General features: G+C 45.6%; 1 protein-coding gene across 2 annotated transcripts in view; it reads left to right on the top strand.

Moving 5' to 3' along the window:
• The first annotated feature begins 5,696 nt into the window (after window positions 1-5,696).
• The window catches only part of TWSG1 (twisted gastrulation BMP signaling modulator 1), a 28,063-nt gene continuing 19,986 nt past the window's right edge, over window positions 5,697-13,773 (top strand). Inside the window, exons 1-2 of one of the 2 annotated variants that reach the window (XM_015406600.1) lie at window positions 5,697-5,944; window positions 8,430-8,593. In XM_015406600.1, the coding sequence (XP_015262086.1) occupies window positions 5,719-5,944; window positions 8,430-8,593 (390 nt within the window). In that variant the 5' untranslated portion in view covers window positions 5,697-5,718. The remainder of the gene's footprint in view (window positions 5,945-8,429; window positions 8,594-13,773) is intronic. The other variant, XM_015406601.1, reaches the window with a different exon arrangement.

Raw genomic sequence — 13,773 nt, 5'->3', positions numbered from 1 at the left:
AGAACAGGGCTGCTCTGACTCCGGAGATGAAGAATCTGACTCAGAGGCTTCGGAGATCCAAACCTCCCCTGACCACAAGTCACTGAACCAAGCGGTTGCGGAGGACCTCCCTATATCACCATCCGAGAATCTTACTTCTTATGCTGATCTTGTTAAACGAATGGCCCACTATCTCGGCCTTTCTGTGGTACAACAACAGCCACAGGTTACTGATCCTGTTTATGATATTGTGCAACTGGATACCTCCACTACCATTGCACTCCCCATGTCCGCAGTCCTCTTGCAAGCTATCAAAGCCCCATGGGAAAAGCCGTCTTCAGCCCCGGTGTCGACAAGACGTCTGGACCACATGTACAGAGTCCAGGAGACAGGTGCCGAATTTTTATTTTCCCACCCTCAACCAAATTCGGTAGTTGTCACATCCTCGTCCAAATCGAAATGATCACAGTCAGCACCTTCTGACAGGGAAAGTAGGAAATTAGACGCATTCGGGAGACGCTTCTACTCCACGGGTGCGTTAGGGGTCAACACCACTAACTACCTAGCCTGCATGAGCAGATATCAATATACTCTGTGGGAAAGATTCTCCGACCTCCTAACCCACCTCCCAGAAGACAAGCTTCAAGCATCTCTATCTACCCGTACATAGACGATTGGCTCCTAGTCGTGTCCTCCAAAGACACTCTAGTCTCAAACATCAACGAGACAATGGTACTCTTGAAAGATCTGGGCTTACAAATCAATCTCCAGAAATCTCAATTGCAACCAGCCCAGCAGATACAATACATTGGTGCCCTACTGGATTCCAAAACATGCATGGCTTACCTGCCCCAAAACAGGGCAGCAGACATCGTCCACTTAGCCACCATCATTCGTACCCAACCCTTGGTCACGGCCTTCCAGATACAGAGGCTACTCGGCCTTATGGCCGCGGCTACGTCGGTCCTGGTCTTTGCAAAACTAAAAATGAGCCATCTACAACTGCGGTTCATCCGCAACTTCGATACCTCAAAGAGCGCACACACCACCATCCTAACCCCTCCTACCAACATACGAGAGTCCTTACTTTGGTGGACTGTCCCCTCCAATCTTTTCCAAGGGGCGCCCTTCCATCTGCCTTCACCCCAACTCACTCTAACGACAGATGCTTCCCTGACGGGATGGGGTGCACACACGATGTGCCTTTCTGTTGGAGGGAAATGGGACGCGCAGAAGAGGAAGCAACACATAAACTTCCTAGAACTGCTAGCTATACAACATGCTGTCACCAGCTTCCTACCTGTTATCAGGGGAAAGCGTGTCATGATCCTCATGCACAACACCACGGCGCTCTCTTATGTCAACAAGCAGGGAGGCACTGTTTCCCTATGCCTCTGCAACCTTGCCATCCAGTTGTGGGATCTTTGTATCGCCAACATTTTCCTCGTAGCCACTCACATCCCTGGACACATGAACGTGCTGGCAGACCATCTAAGTCGAGCAGGACTCAGCCTTCACGAGTGGGAGTTGAACCCAACATACCTCCTCCCACTCTTCCGCAGGTGGGGATTTCCCCCAGTCAATGTTTTTGCCACCAGAAACAACAAAAAGTGTCCTCTGTTCTGCAGCGGGGGAGGCAAGGATCCACAATCTCTGGGAGACGGTCTCCTTTACCCTTGGCCCACGGGACTTCTGTACCTCTTTCCTCCCGTACCTCTGCTTCTGAGAGTGGTCCGCAAAATACTCAGAGACGGCGTGGACTACATCTTAATAACCCCATGGTGGCCGAGGCAACCATGGTTTTCAACAGTCCTCGAATACCATCAATTCCCTCTGGCTCAGGACCTCCTCCTCCTGTCCGACTCCCCTCTCCTACATCACGACATACAACAATTGAAATTGACAGCATGGAGGATAATGTCACCTGTTTCTCCACCCGCATGGCGAATGTTCTATTGAATTCCAGGAAACCTATTACGCGGAGGTCCTACAATTATAAATGGCGAAGGTTCTGTTCTTCCTTAGGTGATGACGCCCCTCGAGCCACCTCAGTGGGTCTCGAAAGAGTTTTCCAATTCCTCCTCTCCCTAGCTGACTCGGGACTTTCCCATTCATCGTTACGAGTTTATTTGGCCTACCATGTTCAAGTTGACGGATGCAGACTGTTTTCCCATCCACTTTCAAAACGTTTTTTAAAAGGTTTATTGCATCTCTACCTTCCTGTCAAAACTCCAGTCATTCCCTGAGACCTTCCTCTAGTTCTCTGCCAGCTCACAAGGAAACCCTTTGAGCCGCTCGCAACATGCGACCTCAAATGTCTAGCATGGAAAATGGCCTTTTTAATTGCTGTCACCTTGGCTAGGCGAGTGGGAGAAATATTGGCTTTCTGACACGATACGCCTTACCTGTCGTTTTTGCCAGATGGAGTCTGCCTCGTACCGGACATTTCCTTCCTGCCAAAGGTGGTGTCAGAGTTCCACCTGCACGCGGAGCTCTTCCTCCCGGATTTCTTCCCAACTCCAACATCCACGGAGGACAGACTCTTACACACTTTGGATGTGAAGCGGGCTCTCCTGTTCTACCTCAATAGAACACACCCAACGAGACAAGACTCCCAACTGTTCATCTCTTATGCACCAGCAAGGCTGGGGACTCGCATCATGGCTCAGCGCCTGTCAAAGTGGATTGCGGGGCTCATCCATCTCTGCTACCTAATCGCCAAACAGCCATTGCCTGGCCCTATCAGGGCTCATTCTACCAGAGCTGTTGCGACTTCCACTGACTTCCTCCAGGGAATTCCCCTGATGGACATTTGCAAAGCGACTACATGGGCCACGCCTAACACCTTCATCAGGCACTACGCCCTAGACGTCTGTAAGAATACCAACATGGGACGTCACATTCTGTCTTCGGCTACGCAGTAAAGGACCTGCCAGTACCCTTCTCCAGGTAGGCCACTGCTCACTATTCTCCCATGGGTGTGAAGCACAGAGACCATGTCAAAGATAAACAGGTTGCTTACCTGTAACTGGTGATCTTCGAGTGGTCATCTGTGCATTCACACCACCCGCCTTTCTTCCCCGCTGCTGTCAGCGTATACATTTTCAATAGGGGTTGATTTGCAGCAGTTTGAAGGAACTGGCGGGATATCCGCGCCCACCCCTCTGGGCATGCACGGTGGGGTTCCTGCGCATGCCCGAGGTCTGGGCATGAAAATCCGTTAAAAGAGCTTGCTACAGCACCGATCGATCCAGCGTGTGCGCACTAGATCCTATGGGTGTAAATGCACAGATGACCACTCGAAGATCACCAGTTAACAGGTAAGCAACCTGTTTATCCATGAGGATTTGTGCTTCAGAACCATGTTTTGGCATCATGGTGTTGCCACAAAGCTGTGGATCCATGACTTTTGTGGTGCAAGCTGTTGACATGGACATGTTATGTGATTTGATGGTGTGTTTGGGGCGTTCCATTACAAAAACACTGTGGATCCATGAGGATCCGTGCTTCAGAACCATGTTTTTGCTTCATGGTGTTGCCATGAAACCGTGGATCCATGACTTTTGTAGTTCAAACTGTTCCCATAGACATTATATGTGATTTGATGGTGAGTTCATGGTGACCCAACACAAAAACCCACAGGATTCATGAGGATCCATGCTTTGAAACCACGTTTTTGCAGCATAGTGTTGCCACGAAGCCATGGATCCATGAATTCTGTGGTTCAAGCTGTACCTGTGGACAGGATATGTGATTTGATGGTGATGTTGGGTTACCCAACTGAAAAACCCTGGGATCCATGAGGATCCGTGCTCCAGAACCATGTTTTTGCAGAATGGTATTCCCACAAAGCTGTGGTTTCATGATTTTTGTGGTTCATGCTGCTGCCATGGACATGTTATGTAATTAGATGGTGTGTTTGGAGTGACCCAATGCAAAAATCATAAGGATCCATGTGGATCCATGCTTCAGAACCATGTTTTTGTAGTATGGTGTTTCCACGAAGCCGTGGATCTATGAATTCTGTGGTGCAAGTTGTGGCCATGGGCATGATATGGGATTTTATGGTAGGTTTGGGGTGTCCCAACACAAGAAACCCAAGCATCTATGAGGATCCGTGCTCTAGAACCATGTTTTGGCATCATGGTGTTGCCACGAAGCTGTGGATCCTTGATTTTTGTGGTGCAAGCTATTGACACGGACATGTTATGTGATTTGATGGTGTGTTTGTGGTGTTCCATTCCAAAAACACTGGATCCATAAGGATCCATACTTCAGAACCATGTTTTGGCTTCATGGTGTTGTCACGAAGCTGTGGATCCATTACTTTTGTAGTGCAAACTGTGCCCATGGACATGATATGTGATTTGACAGTCAGTTCATGGTGACCAAACACAAAAACACTGAGGATCTATGCTTTGGAACCATGTTTTTGCAGCATGGTGTTGCCACGAAGCCATGAATCCATGAATTTTTTGGTGCAAGTAGTGGCCATAGACATGATATGGGATTTAATAATATGTTTGGGGTGTCCCAAAACAAAAACCACAAGTATCCATGAGGATCCATGCTCCAGAAGCATTTTTTTGCAGCATGGTGTCTCCATGAAGCCATGGACATGTGATTTCTGTGGTGCATTCTGTGGCCATGGACAAGATATGTGATTTGATGGTGATGTTGGGGAGACCTAATGCAAAAATCATAAGGATCCATGAGGATCCGTGCTTCGGAATCACGTTTTTGGAGCATGATGTTTCCACAAAACTGTGGATCTGTGAGTTTCGTGGTGATTACTGTGGCCATGGACATGATATATGATTCCATGGTGAGTCTGGGATGATCCAGCACAAAATCCCTGAGGATCCATAAGTGTCCATGGTTCAGAACCCTTTTTTTTTGCAGCATGGATTTGCCACCAAGCCGTGGACTCATGATTTCTGTGGTGCAAGCTGCGGCCATCCATGGACATGATATGTGATTTGATGATCATGTTGGAATGAACCAATTGAAAAACGCTGAGGATCCATGAGGATCCGTGCTTTGGAACTATGTTTTTTCACTTTTGTGGTGCCACGAATTCGTGGAGGCATGATTTGTGTAGTGCTGCCTATAGTCTAAGATATGGTCTTCAGAATGCTGGTGGTTTTATTTCAGCATAAAAATCACATGAATTCATGAGGATCCGTGCTTTGGGATCATGTTTTTGAGCTGTTGTGGTGCCACCAATCTGTGGATGCCTGATTTTTGTGGTGCCCCCTATAGAGTAACACATGGTCTACAGTATGATGGTGGTTTTATTTCATTTCAATTTAAAAATCATATGAATTCATGAGGATCCGTGTAGATCCGACTTTTACCCAGACCCGCCTTTCATACACAAGAAGAGGGCGGCAAAGTCCCAGTATTTGTTTGGCGAAGTTGAGTAAAAGTAGGAACATTAATACAAAGGAGGCCGGACCCTGAGGTGTAGCGTCCCGGCCATCTCTTCTGGAGTCCCTGAAGGGAAAGGAGCAACCTTTCCTGTCCTCACCGCGGAGGAAAAGGTGCTATTCCATCACGGCTATGAAAGTTAGCAGGAATTTGGAAGTCGATGTCAATTAGTGGGCAGGACTTTCTTTCGGCGCTCCCTCCCCGGTTTCCCGCCCCTAAATATTAAAATACAAGAGTCAGTCATGTATACACTGCGAGCCTAAGAAAAGAAGCCGCGTAGGCGCGCCCCTCAGACGCCTTGAGGTGCACATGAGGCTAGGAAGGAGGAGACGATTTGGCCATTTTTTTCCCCGCCTCTTTCTTCGGTCGGAACTGCATGCAAGGTGGGGGCCGGCCGGGGCCTGTCCCTTTAAGGTGCCTGTAGGTCGCCCGCCTCCTGGCGAGTGCCGCCGAGCGGAGTGGCTGCCGAGGTCCCGCCGCCGTGGTCGTCCCACAAGCCAAAGCCGGGGGCCGGGCTGTCGACATCCAGTGCAGAGTAAGAGGGCGCCTGCCTGGGGAAAACTTGGAGTAGTCCAGGCCTTTGTAGCAGAGGAGGAGGGGACAGGTCCCAGGCGCGGGGTGGGGGGGGGGGGGGCGAGAGAGAGAGAGAGAGAGAGAGAGAGGGGCTCTCGCGGAAGCGGGAGAAGCGGGGAACGTGGAAATGCCGAGGGATTGTTCTGTGGTAGTCTTGCTCCAGGATTTGGGAGAAATGGGATTCTGTTTTAGGTCGTTCTTCTTGTCTTGGAGAGAGATCCTCTGGTGCCGGGATGGCCGACTGGCCGTCTTTCAGACTGTATTTTTATGCTGGTCCATGTTGGGGGTAATAGCGTGAGTTAGTGCAGACCTTTTCCTTTCTGCTCTGCTTTGCTTCACGTCTCATTTAATCCTCTAGCCAAACCTGCCTTAGCTGGTTTCACCGGGAGGTGGGGAACTACTTTTCATCTTTCTTGGCACTGGTTTTGTGCCTTATGACTGGTGGAGCTGCCTTTCCCCCGGAGGTTCCGAAGTAAAAAGTTGCAGCATCCTCAAAAAGTTTCCTAGTGCCAGTCGTCAACCTAAGGATCGGTAGCAAGGGATGTGAGATGGTGGTGGTGGTGGTGGTGGTGGTAAACATTCAGGTGAAATTTGCTGTTTTAAGCATATAAACTGGAACACCTTGGTTTCATTCTGAGCTGCTATGAAGTGAGTGAAAGGTAGGGTTGCTTATTCTGGGTGAATAGAAGTGAAAATAACTTTCAAATAGCCACAGAGTTTTTTAATGGCAACCAAAATCTGAAGCCCTGAATCAAATGGAGATTAGAAACTTTCAGTAGACCTTTTTGGCAGCATCCTTCTTGTTTGTTATATTTCACTGAAGAAGAAGAAGAGTTTGGATTTATACTTCACTACCCAAAGGTGTCTCAGAGCGGCTTACAAACTCCTTCCCCTCCCCCTCCCCCTCCCCCTGTGAGGTAGGTGGGGCTGAGGGAGCTCTTGACAGAAACTGCTCTTTTTTCAAGAACAGCTCTTATCAGAGCTACGGCTTGCCCAAGGGCATCCAGCCAGGTGCAAATGGATGAGTGGGGAATCAAACCCGTTCTCCCAGATTAGAGTCCGCGCACTTAACCACTACACCAAACTGGCAAAAAGAAGAAGACTTTTTGAGTTTCATGCCAGATCCTAAAAACTCTTTAGCCTCTCTAAGGAGATGTTGCCAGACCAGTCAGCCACCAAGGAAGTAGTGTGTCAGAGGCAACAGTACAAGTGGATTTGTCAAATCTAAACATGATTTTATGTTATTTTTATTTACTTCATTTATACCCCATTTCCCTTCCCAGTGGGGACCCAAAGAGGTTTACACCATTGACCTTTGCTCCATTTTTACACTGACAGTATGCGACTGGCCCAAAATCACCCAGTGAGCTTTCTCGGCAGAGAGGGGATTTGAACCTGGGTCTCCCAGATCCTAGTCCAGCATTCTAACCTCTACACCACACTGGTTTGAAATGGTTGTCAGGAAAGGTGATCATGGCCATACATTCTCTGCCATTTCCCAACACGTTAGGTTGCTGGAAACCGGAAGTAACTGATGAGGAATTACACGGTCTTATAAACAGAACGAGGAATCAAGTTCTTCTAAAGAATCCAGACAAAATGCCTTTGGCTCAGAAAAGCTGTGCTTCTAAGCAGTGGGGAGCACCCTTCCAGATCTCGATGAGCTCCGCATCCTACATAGGCTTCAGCATCCTCAAAAAGGTTCCTAGTGCTAGTCGTGTTCCTGGTGTCAGGAAGGGGCCGTGGCAAGTAGGAGTAGTGGAAGGTACTGGTTGGCTGCCAAAGAAGGACTTCCCTGGTGCCTGCCTCTCAGAACCCTGCTGTTTTTAGACTGTTATCACTTGGTAGTATAATTTGGGGAGCCAATATTTAGGAGTGATAGGACTAAGTATGTCGTATAAATGGATAACTGGCACATGCAGAAAAAGGACATCATCACATTTTTCCATTCACAAATATGTGTATTAATATAACATCTCAGTACTCTGTTCATACACACATGGCAGCCCTCCAGATCCTTGTTCAAAAGCCTTGTGTGTAAATTAATACATCTAGACAGGTGGTGTTGAAACACTTTGGGGCTGTGTTAAAACATGTTTGCATTTATTTATATATTAGAAAGGAATCTTTGCATCAGCTTCCTTGTTGGCGTTCCCTGTCTTGCTAACCTATCAAAATATTTTATCTAATCACCATGCATTTATCTTAGCTACTGCCAATTCTCATGCAAATGAATGCACCGATACCCTGATTAAAATTTAAATTATCAAGCTTTATGTAAGCTTAAAGTCTTCAGAAAAGTAGTAAGCTGACCTATTCACGGGCTTCTGTTTTTGCCATACATATTGCTGAATATGGAAGACCCACAGAAACAATAAGAACAATGTGCTAAAGATGAAAGATTTTACTTCTGCCTCAGTGTCTCCATGTGATGCTTCTTATTTCAGTGCTGTCTGGAGGTCCCAGAAATTTCCTGCCCACAAGGAACATGAGGGTGTGGTACACCACCGTGCCAGCACTAGTTAGCATGATGTTGTTTTTCTCAATCCAGCCATCAATGTGCTGCAACAAGGCTCTGTGCGCTAGTGATGTCAGTAAATGCTTAATACAGGTATGAGAACATATACTTGCTGTTTGTGTGTGTGATGATGAACCAAAAAGAAAATCAGAGCCAGCAGTTTGGCTTCTGCTGCATCAGTTTATGTGAATAAACAATGATCCTGAAGTGAATAGTAAACAGGAATTTTGCATAGATAATTATATGTTGAAGAACTTGAGAATCTTTATTTTGTTTATATCTTTTAAAGTAAATCAGTATGCATTTTCTGCACCTTATAACACAGAGGCTTAGTAAGATGCTTGTGAGACACAGAGAGCAGACATAAGGAACCTAAGCAGGTTTACTTGGAATCCTACTCAAGTCTACTTAATGGGGTTCACTCTTGGAAAAGTGCTTTTGGGACATCACTGCTATATTATTAGCTCAAGTGGTTAAGACGCTGAACTGCAGGCTGTGGAAGGTCAGTAGTTCAGCAGTTCAAGACCCGGGTGCCGCAAGACGGGGTGAGCTCCTGTCTCTAGTTCCAGCTCCTGCCAACCTAGCAGTTTGAAAGCAAGAAATTGCAAGTAGATAAATAGGTACCACTTCGGTGGGAAGGTAACAGCGTTCCGCGTGCCTTGGTGTTTAGTCATGCCGGCCACATGACCACGGAAACATCTTCGGACAGCGCTGGCTCTTCGGCTTTGAAACGGAGATGAGCACCGCAACCCTAGAGTCGGATTCGACTGGCTTTCGAGCAAGGGAACCTTTACCTTTACCTTTAAGGCATATTTTGCTCTTTTAAACAATGTGCACTGTATCTCTAGATTTCTGGGATAAAAGTTTAAATGCTGCCTGTGGGAAGTGGGATATAACTACAGTTCTTGAAATATTCTGTTCACCTGAAGATGGAGTAGACAGTAATGAGAAGATTGCTTTCCCTAATATAGGGCTGAGTGAGAAATGTTTGTTTCATCAGCCTGTAATATGCCTGTTGAATTTAATATAAAAATATTAGATGTGGAGATTGTTTGTTTGATTAAGGGCTGTGATGTTCCTTACATGTTGGTTCACTTCCACAGAACTTTTGAATGTTATCTTGTGCCCAGGATTTGGCCAGGGGGTAGTTTTATCACTTCAGTAATAATGGAGCAATGCAGCACTAGGATAGCCTACATGGATGATAGATGAGCTGTGGGGATGGATGAACATGGTGCAGGAGGGGACACCATGAAGGGCACCAGAGCTAACTCACTGGGTATCCTTTGGAGTCATTGACTTGGGGAAACTAGATACAACTTAAGAATTTGAGTTATTGCTGTTCTGGGTTTTTCATCTTCCCTGAGCAATCTACCCAACACTATTGGGCATATAATTAACCCTGATACCTGTATGATAGGGAGGGGGAAGACTGAATTCAGGCACCATCCACTCCATTCACCATAGGACAATGAAGCTGAAAATATCAGTCATGTAATGCAGTTGTAGGAGGCGGGAAAAGGAAATCACTGTGCGCAACAGCAGGCACAAAGCCCACTGTTGTGTGTGAGAATATACTGACTAGCACCTGTTCCTCTGTTTATATCTAAGTAGGCACAGAAGGTAAACTGGGAAAACTTGTTTAGCTTGTGCTTGTTCACAAAACATGTACAAGAAAAATAATTAGAGGACATCAGTTTCCTGCCTGATATGGAGCCATAATTGTGTCTCATAATGGTGAGAGGTGTGGGGAGATAGTAGTGATCTTACTAAGAATGACTTTGAACTTCTGTAATATTGCACCATCATGAATAAATGACCATTGTGGAAATGGGACATCAGTCTGGGGACATGGCCGGGGGGGGGGGACACATAGGTTGATTTACGCCCTCCCTGATGGGATCTGGGGGGAAGGGGCTGAGTCTTCAGGCAATATGGAGCCATCTCCAGCCTAAACTCCACTATGCTGAACAGCCTAACCAGATTTTTAATGAGTTTCTGGCTGATAAAGGAGCAGAGTAGCTCACAGATGAAGCCCCAGGTCTTTTTGCCTTCTGTGTAGTAATTCTTCACAGCCCTCAATCAAATGGTACTTCTCCCTGTATTATTTTATTGCAAATTGTGCTTGTGCAACATACAGGTATTTTAGAGACCTGAGTGTAATTAGGGTAACTAGAATCTGATATCTTAAGAATATTCAGAGGAGAGAGAACAATTTCTGACATTTTGAAACCTTTCTTTAATTAGTTAATCTGAGTGTGTTGAAGCATTACATCCCCTCTCCCCTTCTTCTGTAATCTCAGCCTGAATCACTGCTGTATGGGCATGATTTGCCTTCCACAGACTGACAGAGATCCGTGATCTTTATCATATACGTCTGTTTGTGCCCTTTGCCTTTACACTCCCCCCCCCCTTAAATGATGCTTAGCTGCTCTTGACATTCTGCATTCCTGGAGTACATGTACCCCTCATTCAAGCCATGGTTCCCTTTTTTTGTTAATTTTCAATGTCATTTTTATTCATATTTGAAAAGTTACAAAGTATGCAGAAACCCCTATCTTACCTTAATTACACCTAATAGGTAGAGTAACTGTGGACAAAATTAGCCACATGAAACTTGTTCGGATGCCCGCCCATCTGGCCTCCCTTGCTGAAAACTGCCCTATTATATCCACCCATTCCGTCCTCGTTCTGTCGTCCAGTTAGCATTGCTATAACGATATGAATGAATGCAATAGTTTGCCTTTTAAAATGTTTTAAATAATTTATTGTATTGTTATAATTGGTTTTAATGGGTTTGTAACTTCTTTGTTGTTAGCTGCCCTGAGCCCACTCTCAGGGAGGGCAGGATATAAATTAAACAAAACGAATGAATAAATAAATAATATAGTAAAAGCCCAATTAAGTGGCACACTGGCCATTGCTGCCAGCTCTCAAGGGTCAGCAGACAGCAGTGGAGTGGTTTTATAACCCCACTGCTAAGGTACCTTACTCCCGGTCCCCATGCAGCAGATAGGCAGTGTGGTGGGCAGGTGTTTAAAGGGCCAGAATGCATCCCCCTCCTTTAAATAATTGCCCATCACACAGCTGTGCACCAGTGTGGGGGGAGGCATTTGGGCAGGGAGGCATGGGAGGCACATTCTGGCCATGGCTGCATGCGCACGCACGCACGCACCCCGTCAATGACCTGTGCAGCGAGGAGATTTAAAGGCCTGTAACTGTGATTTGGCCTGGTGTGATTTGGTCCATGGGGTCACGAAGAGTTGGACTCGACTGTGCGACTGAACAACAACTGTGCATCACTGCCTGCCTCACCGATAACTGGCAGTAAGGTGGGCTGGGCATACTATCTGTGGACATCATCCCTAATGCTGCCTAGGACCCCTGCTGCCGCCTAGGGTGGTGCCCATGGCCAGGAGACTACCAAGACAACTGCCTGTTCCTCCTCAGCCTGCTCTCAGGCTGTGGAGGAGCAGGCAGGCAGTCCCTGCTTACTTAACCAGCATTGTTGGTTCACTAGTAGACCCAGCTTCCCAGTCATGCTGGTTAAGACATTTTTCACTGTAGATCCTCTATCCTTCAGAACATTATGTTCAAATTTCTTTCTCCAGTCTGAATTAGGTTCTGAAAGAACCATAGTTTCTGGATTGAAACAAGCTTCTCTGCTCTTTCACATGTTAGCTTGTGTATATACCAGCTCCTTTCAACATGCTGAAGAAGATAAAGAAATCTGAAGTGAGCAAGAGAATCTGACAGTGTTCTGTGTCTATGGTATATAGGATTTTGTCTTAGGTGGTTACTAGAAAACATTTTGAGGGAGTAAAAGGCAGGTAAAATATTTGAAAACCTAGTCTTAAAAAATGTTTAATTCATATTTCAAAAGGAATTTTTTTTCCTGAGAGGGTTTTTTTTCAGTTTTCCCCAACATTTCCAATGTTTCCATAAGAAAAAAAAATACACAAAGTATGTGATTCTCTTATCTTGAAGGCTTTTGGCACTCACACTGCCCACAGGACTCTGGCTAGAGACATTTACTCAATTTGGCTTCAGCATCATGCTGCTCTGTTCCCAGCTGAGTACCCAGCAGCCAGACTGAGCCCCACTATCCTAAGGTCCATGCCAAGTTTGCTAAGCTTTACTACTGTAATTTAATTACTGTTCTTTCACTCCTGCCTATTCTCATTCTCTCCATTCCACTATGAACATGTCTGTGCATTTCTCATTTTGAACAAGTTTTAAGGTCATTTACCAATATGAGAGGCTGAGAATCTTCAGGATTTCATTAGTGATGCTGAGGAGTAAAAGCAAAAAATAGCCTGCCTGTGACATATCTGTTTTTCTTTTATGTTTAGAAAGTAATTCTAAAAATTGTTATCAGGAGTTTCCATGTTAAATAACTGCGTTTATAAACTTGTCTAGTTTACAACAAAAAACATCATCTTAATTCTGATACGTGGCAGAGTCACATTGAGATCAGAAAAGGGAGATCTATGCATGCTTATATATAATTTTTACTGACCCATTGCTGTCAGCAGTGAGGCTTCTACTGGAACACTTCTGGAGCTTACAGTGACACCACAAGCTCAGTGAGCTTAGAATGATGTAATTCTGCTTAGAAACATCACTGATAGCAAAAGTTCAGTAAAATACAGAAGCATGCACAGATAATCTTTGTGCTGAGTCACAATAGACCTGTGTGTTTAAACCCAGATCTGCCCCAATCACATAGAAAAGTGGAGTGGAAAAGGCTAGTTTAAACACAGAAATGCAAGTGGGACTGACTCCTCCCTCCAGATGGCTTTTCCCTCTGCAGTCAGTCTTCATGGCTTACTGCCTGTTATCAAGCCTGAGTGGGGAAAACTCATGGCAGAGAACAGACTGCAGGGAAGCAAACCACGGGTGGGAGAAAGGTGCAGCAGTTGTCGTTTCATTTGGATTCTGTTCCCATTTTCTGTGTGATTAAACCAGGATTTGCCCTGAGCATGTTGATCTTCTACCATATCTAATTTTAACCTTTACAGAACCACACTGAATGTATATATGATACATTCTTGATTCCTCCCTTTGTAATATAAAGATTTCAGTTCATTATTGCAATTTTCTGTACTTTTCATAAATGTCTGTTCAAAATGCAACAGCATCCCATGAGATGAGGAGAATGCTAAGATGTTTCTGAGATGATATTCAGTTAATTAAGACACTGAGACAATAATCTGTCCTTAAACTGTAAGAACTCTCATCATCAATAATGTAAAAGCAATGTGTGACTATCC

The sequence above is a fragment of the Gekko japonicus genome, unplaced genomic scaffold (assembly GCF_001447785.1).
Source record: "Gekko japonicus isolate JY-2015 unplaced genomic scaffold, Gekko_japonicus_V1.1 scaffold138, whole genome shotgun sequence".
In the NCBI taxonomy this organism is placed as follows: domain Eukaryota; kingdom Metazoa; phylum Chordata; class Lepidosauria; order Squamata; family Gekkonidae; genus Gekko; species Gekko japonicus.
Note: the sequence above shows the minus strand (reverse complement) of the source record. Positions and strands in the feature narration are given on the sequence as shown.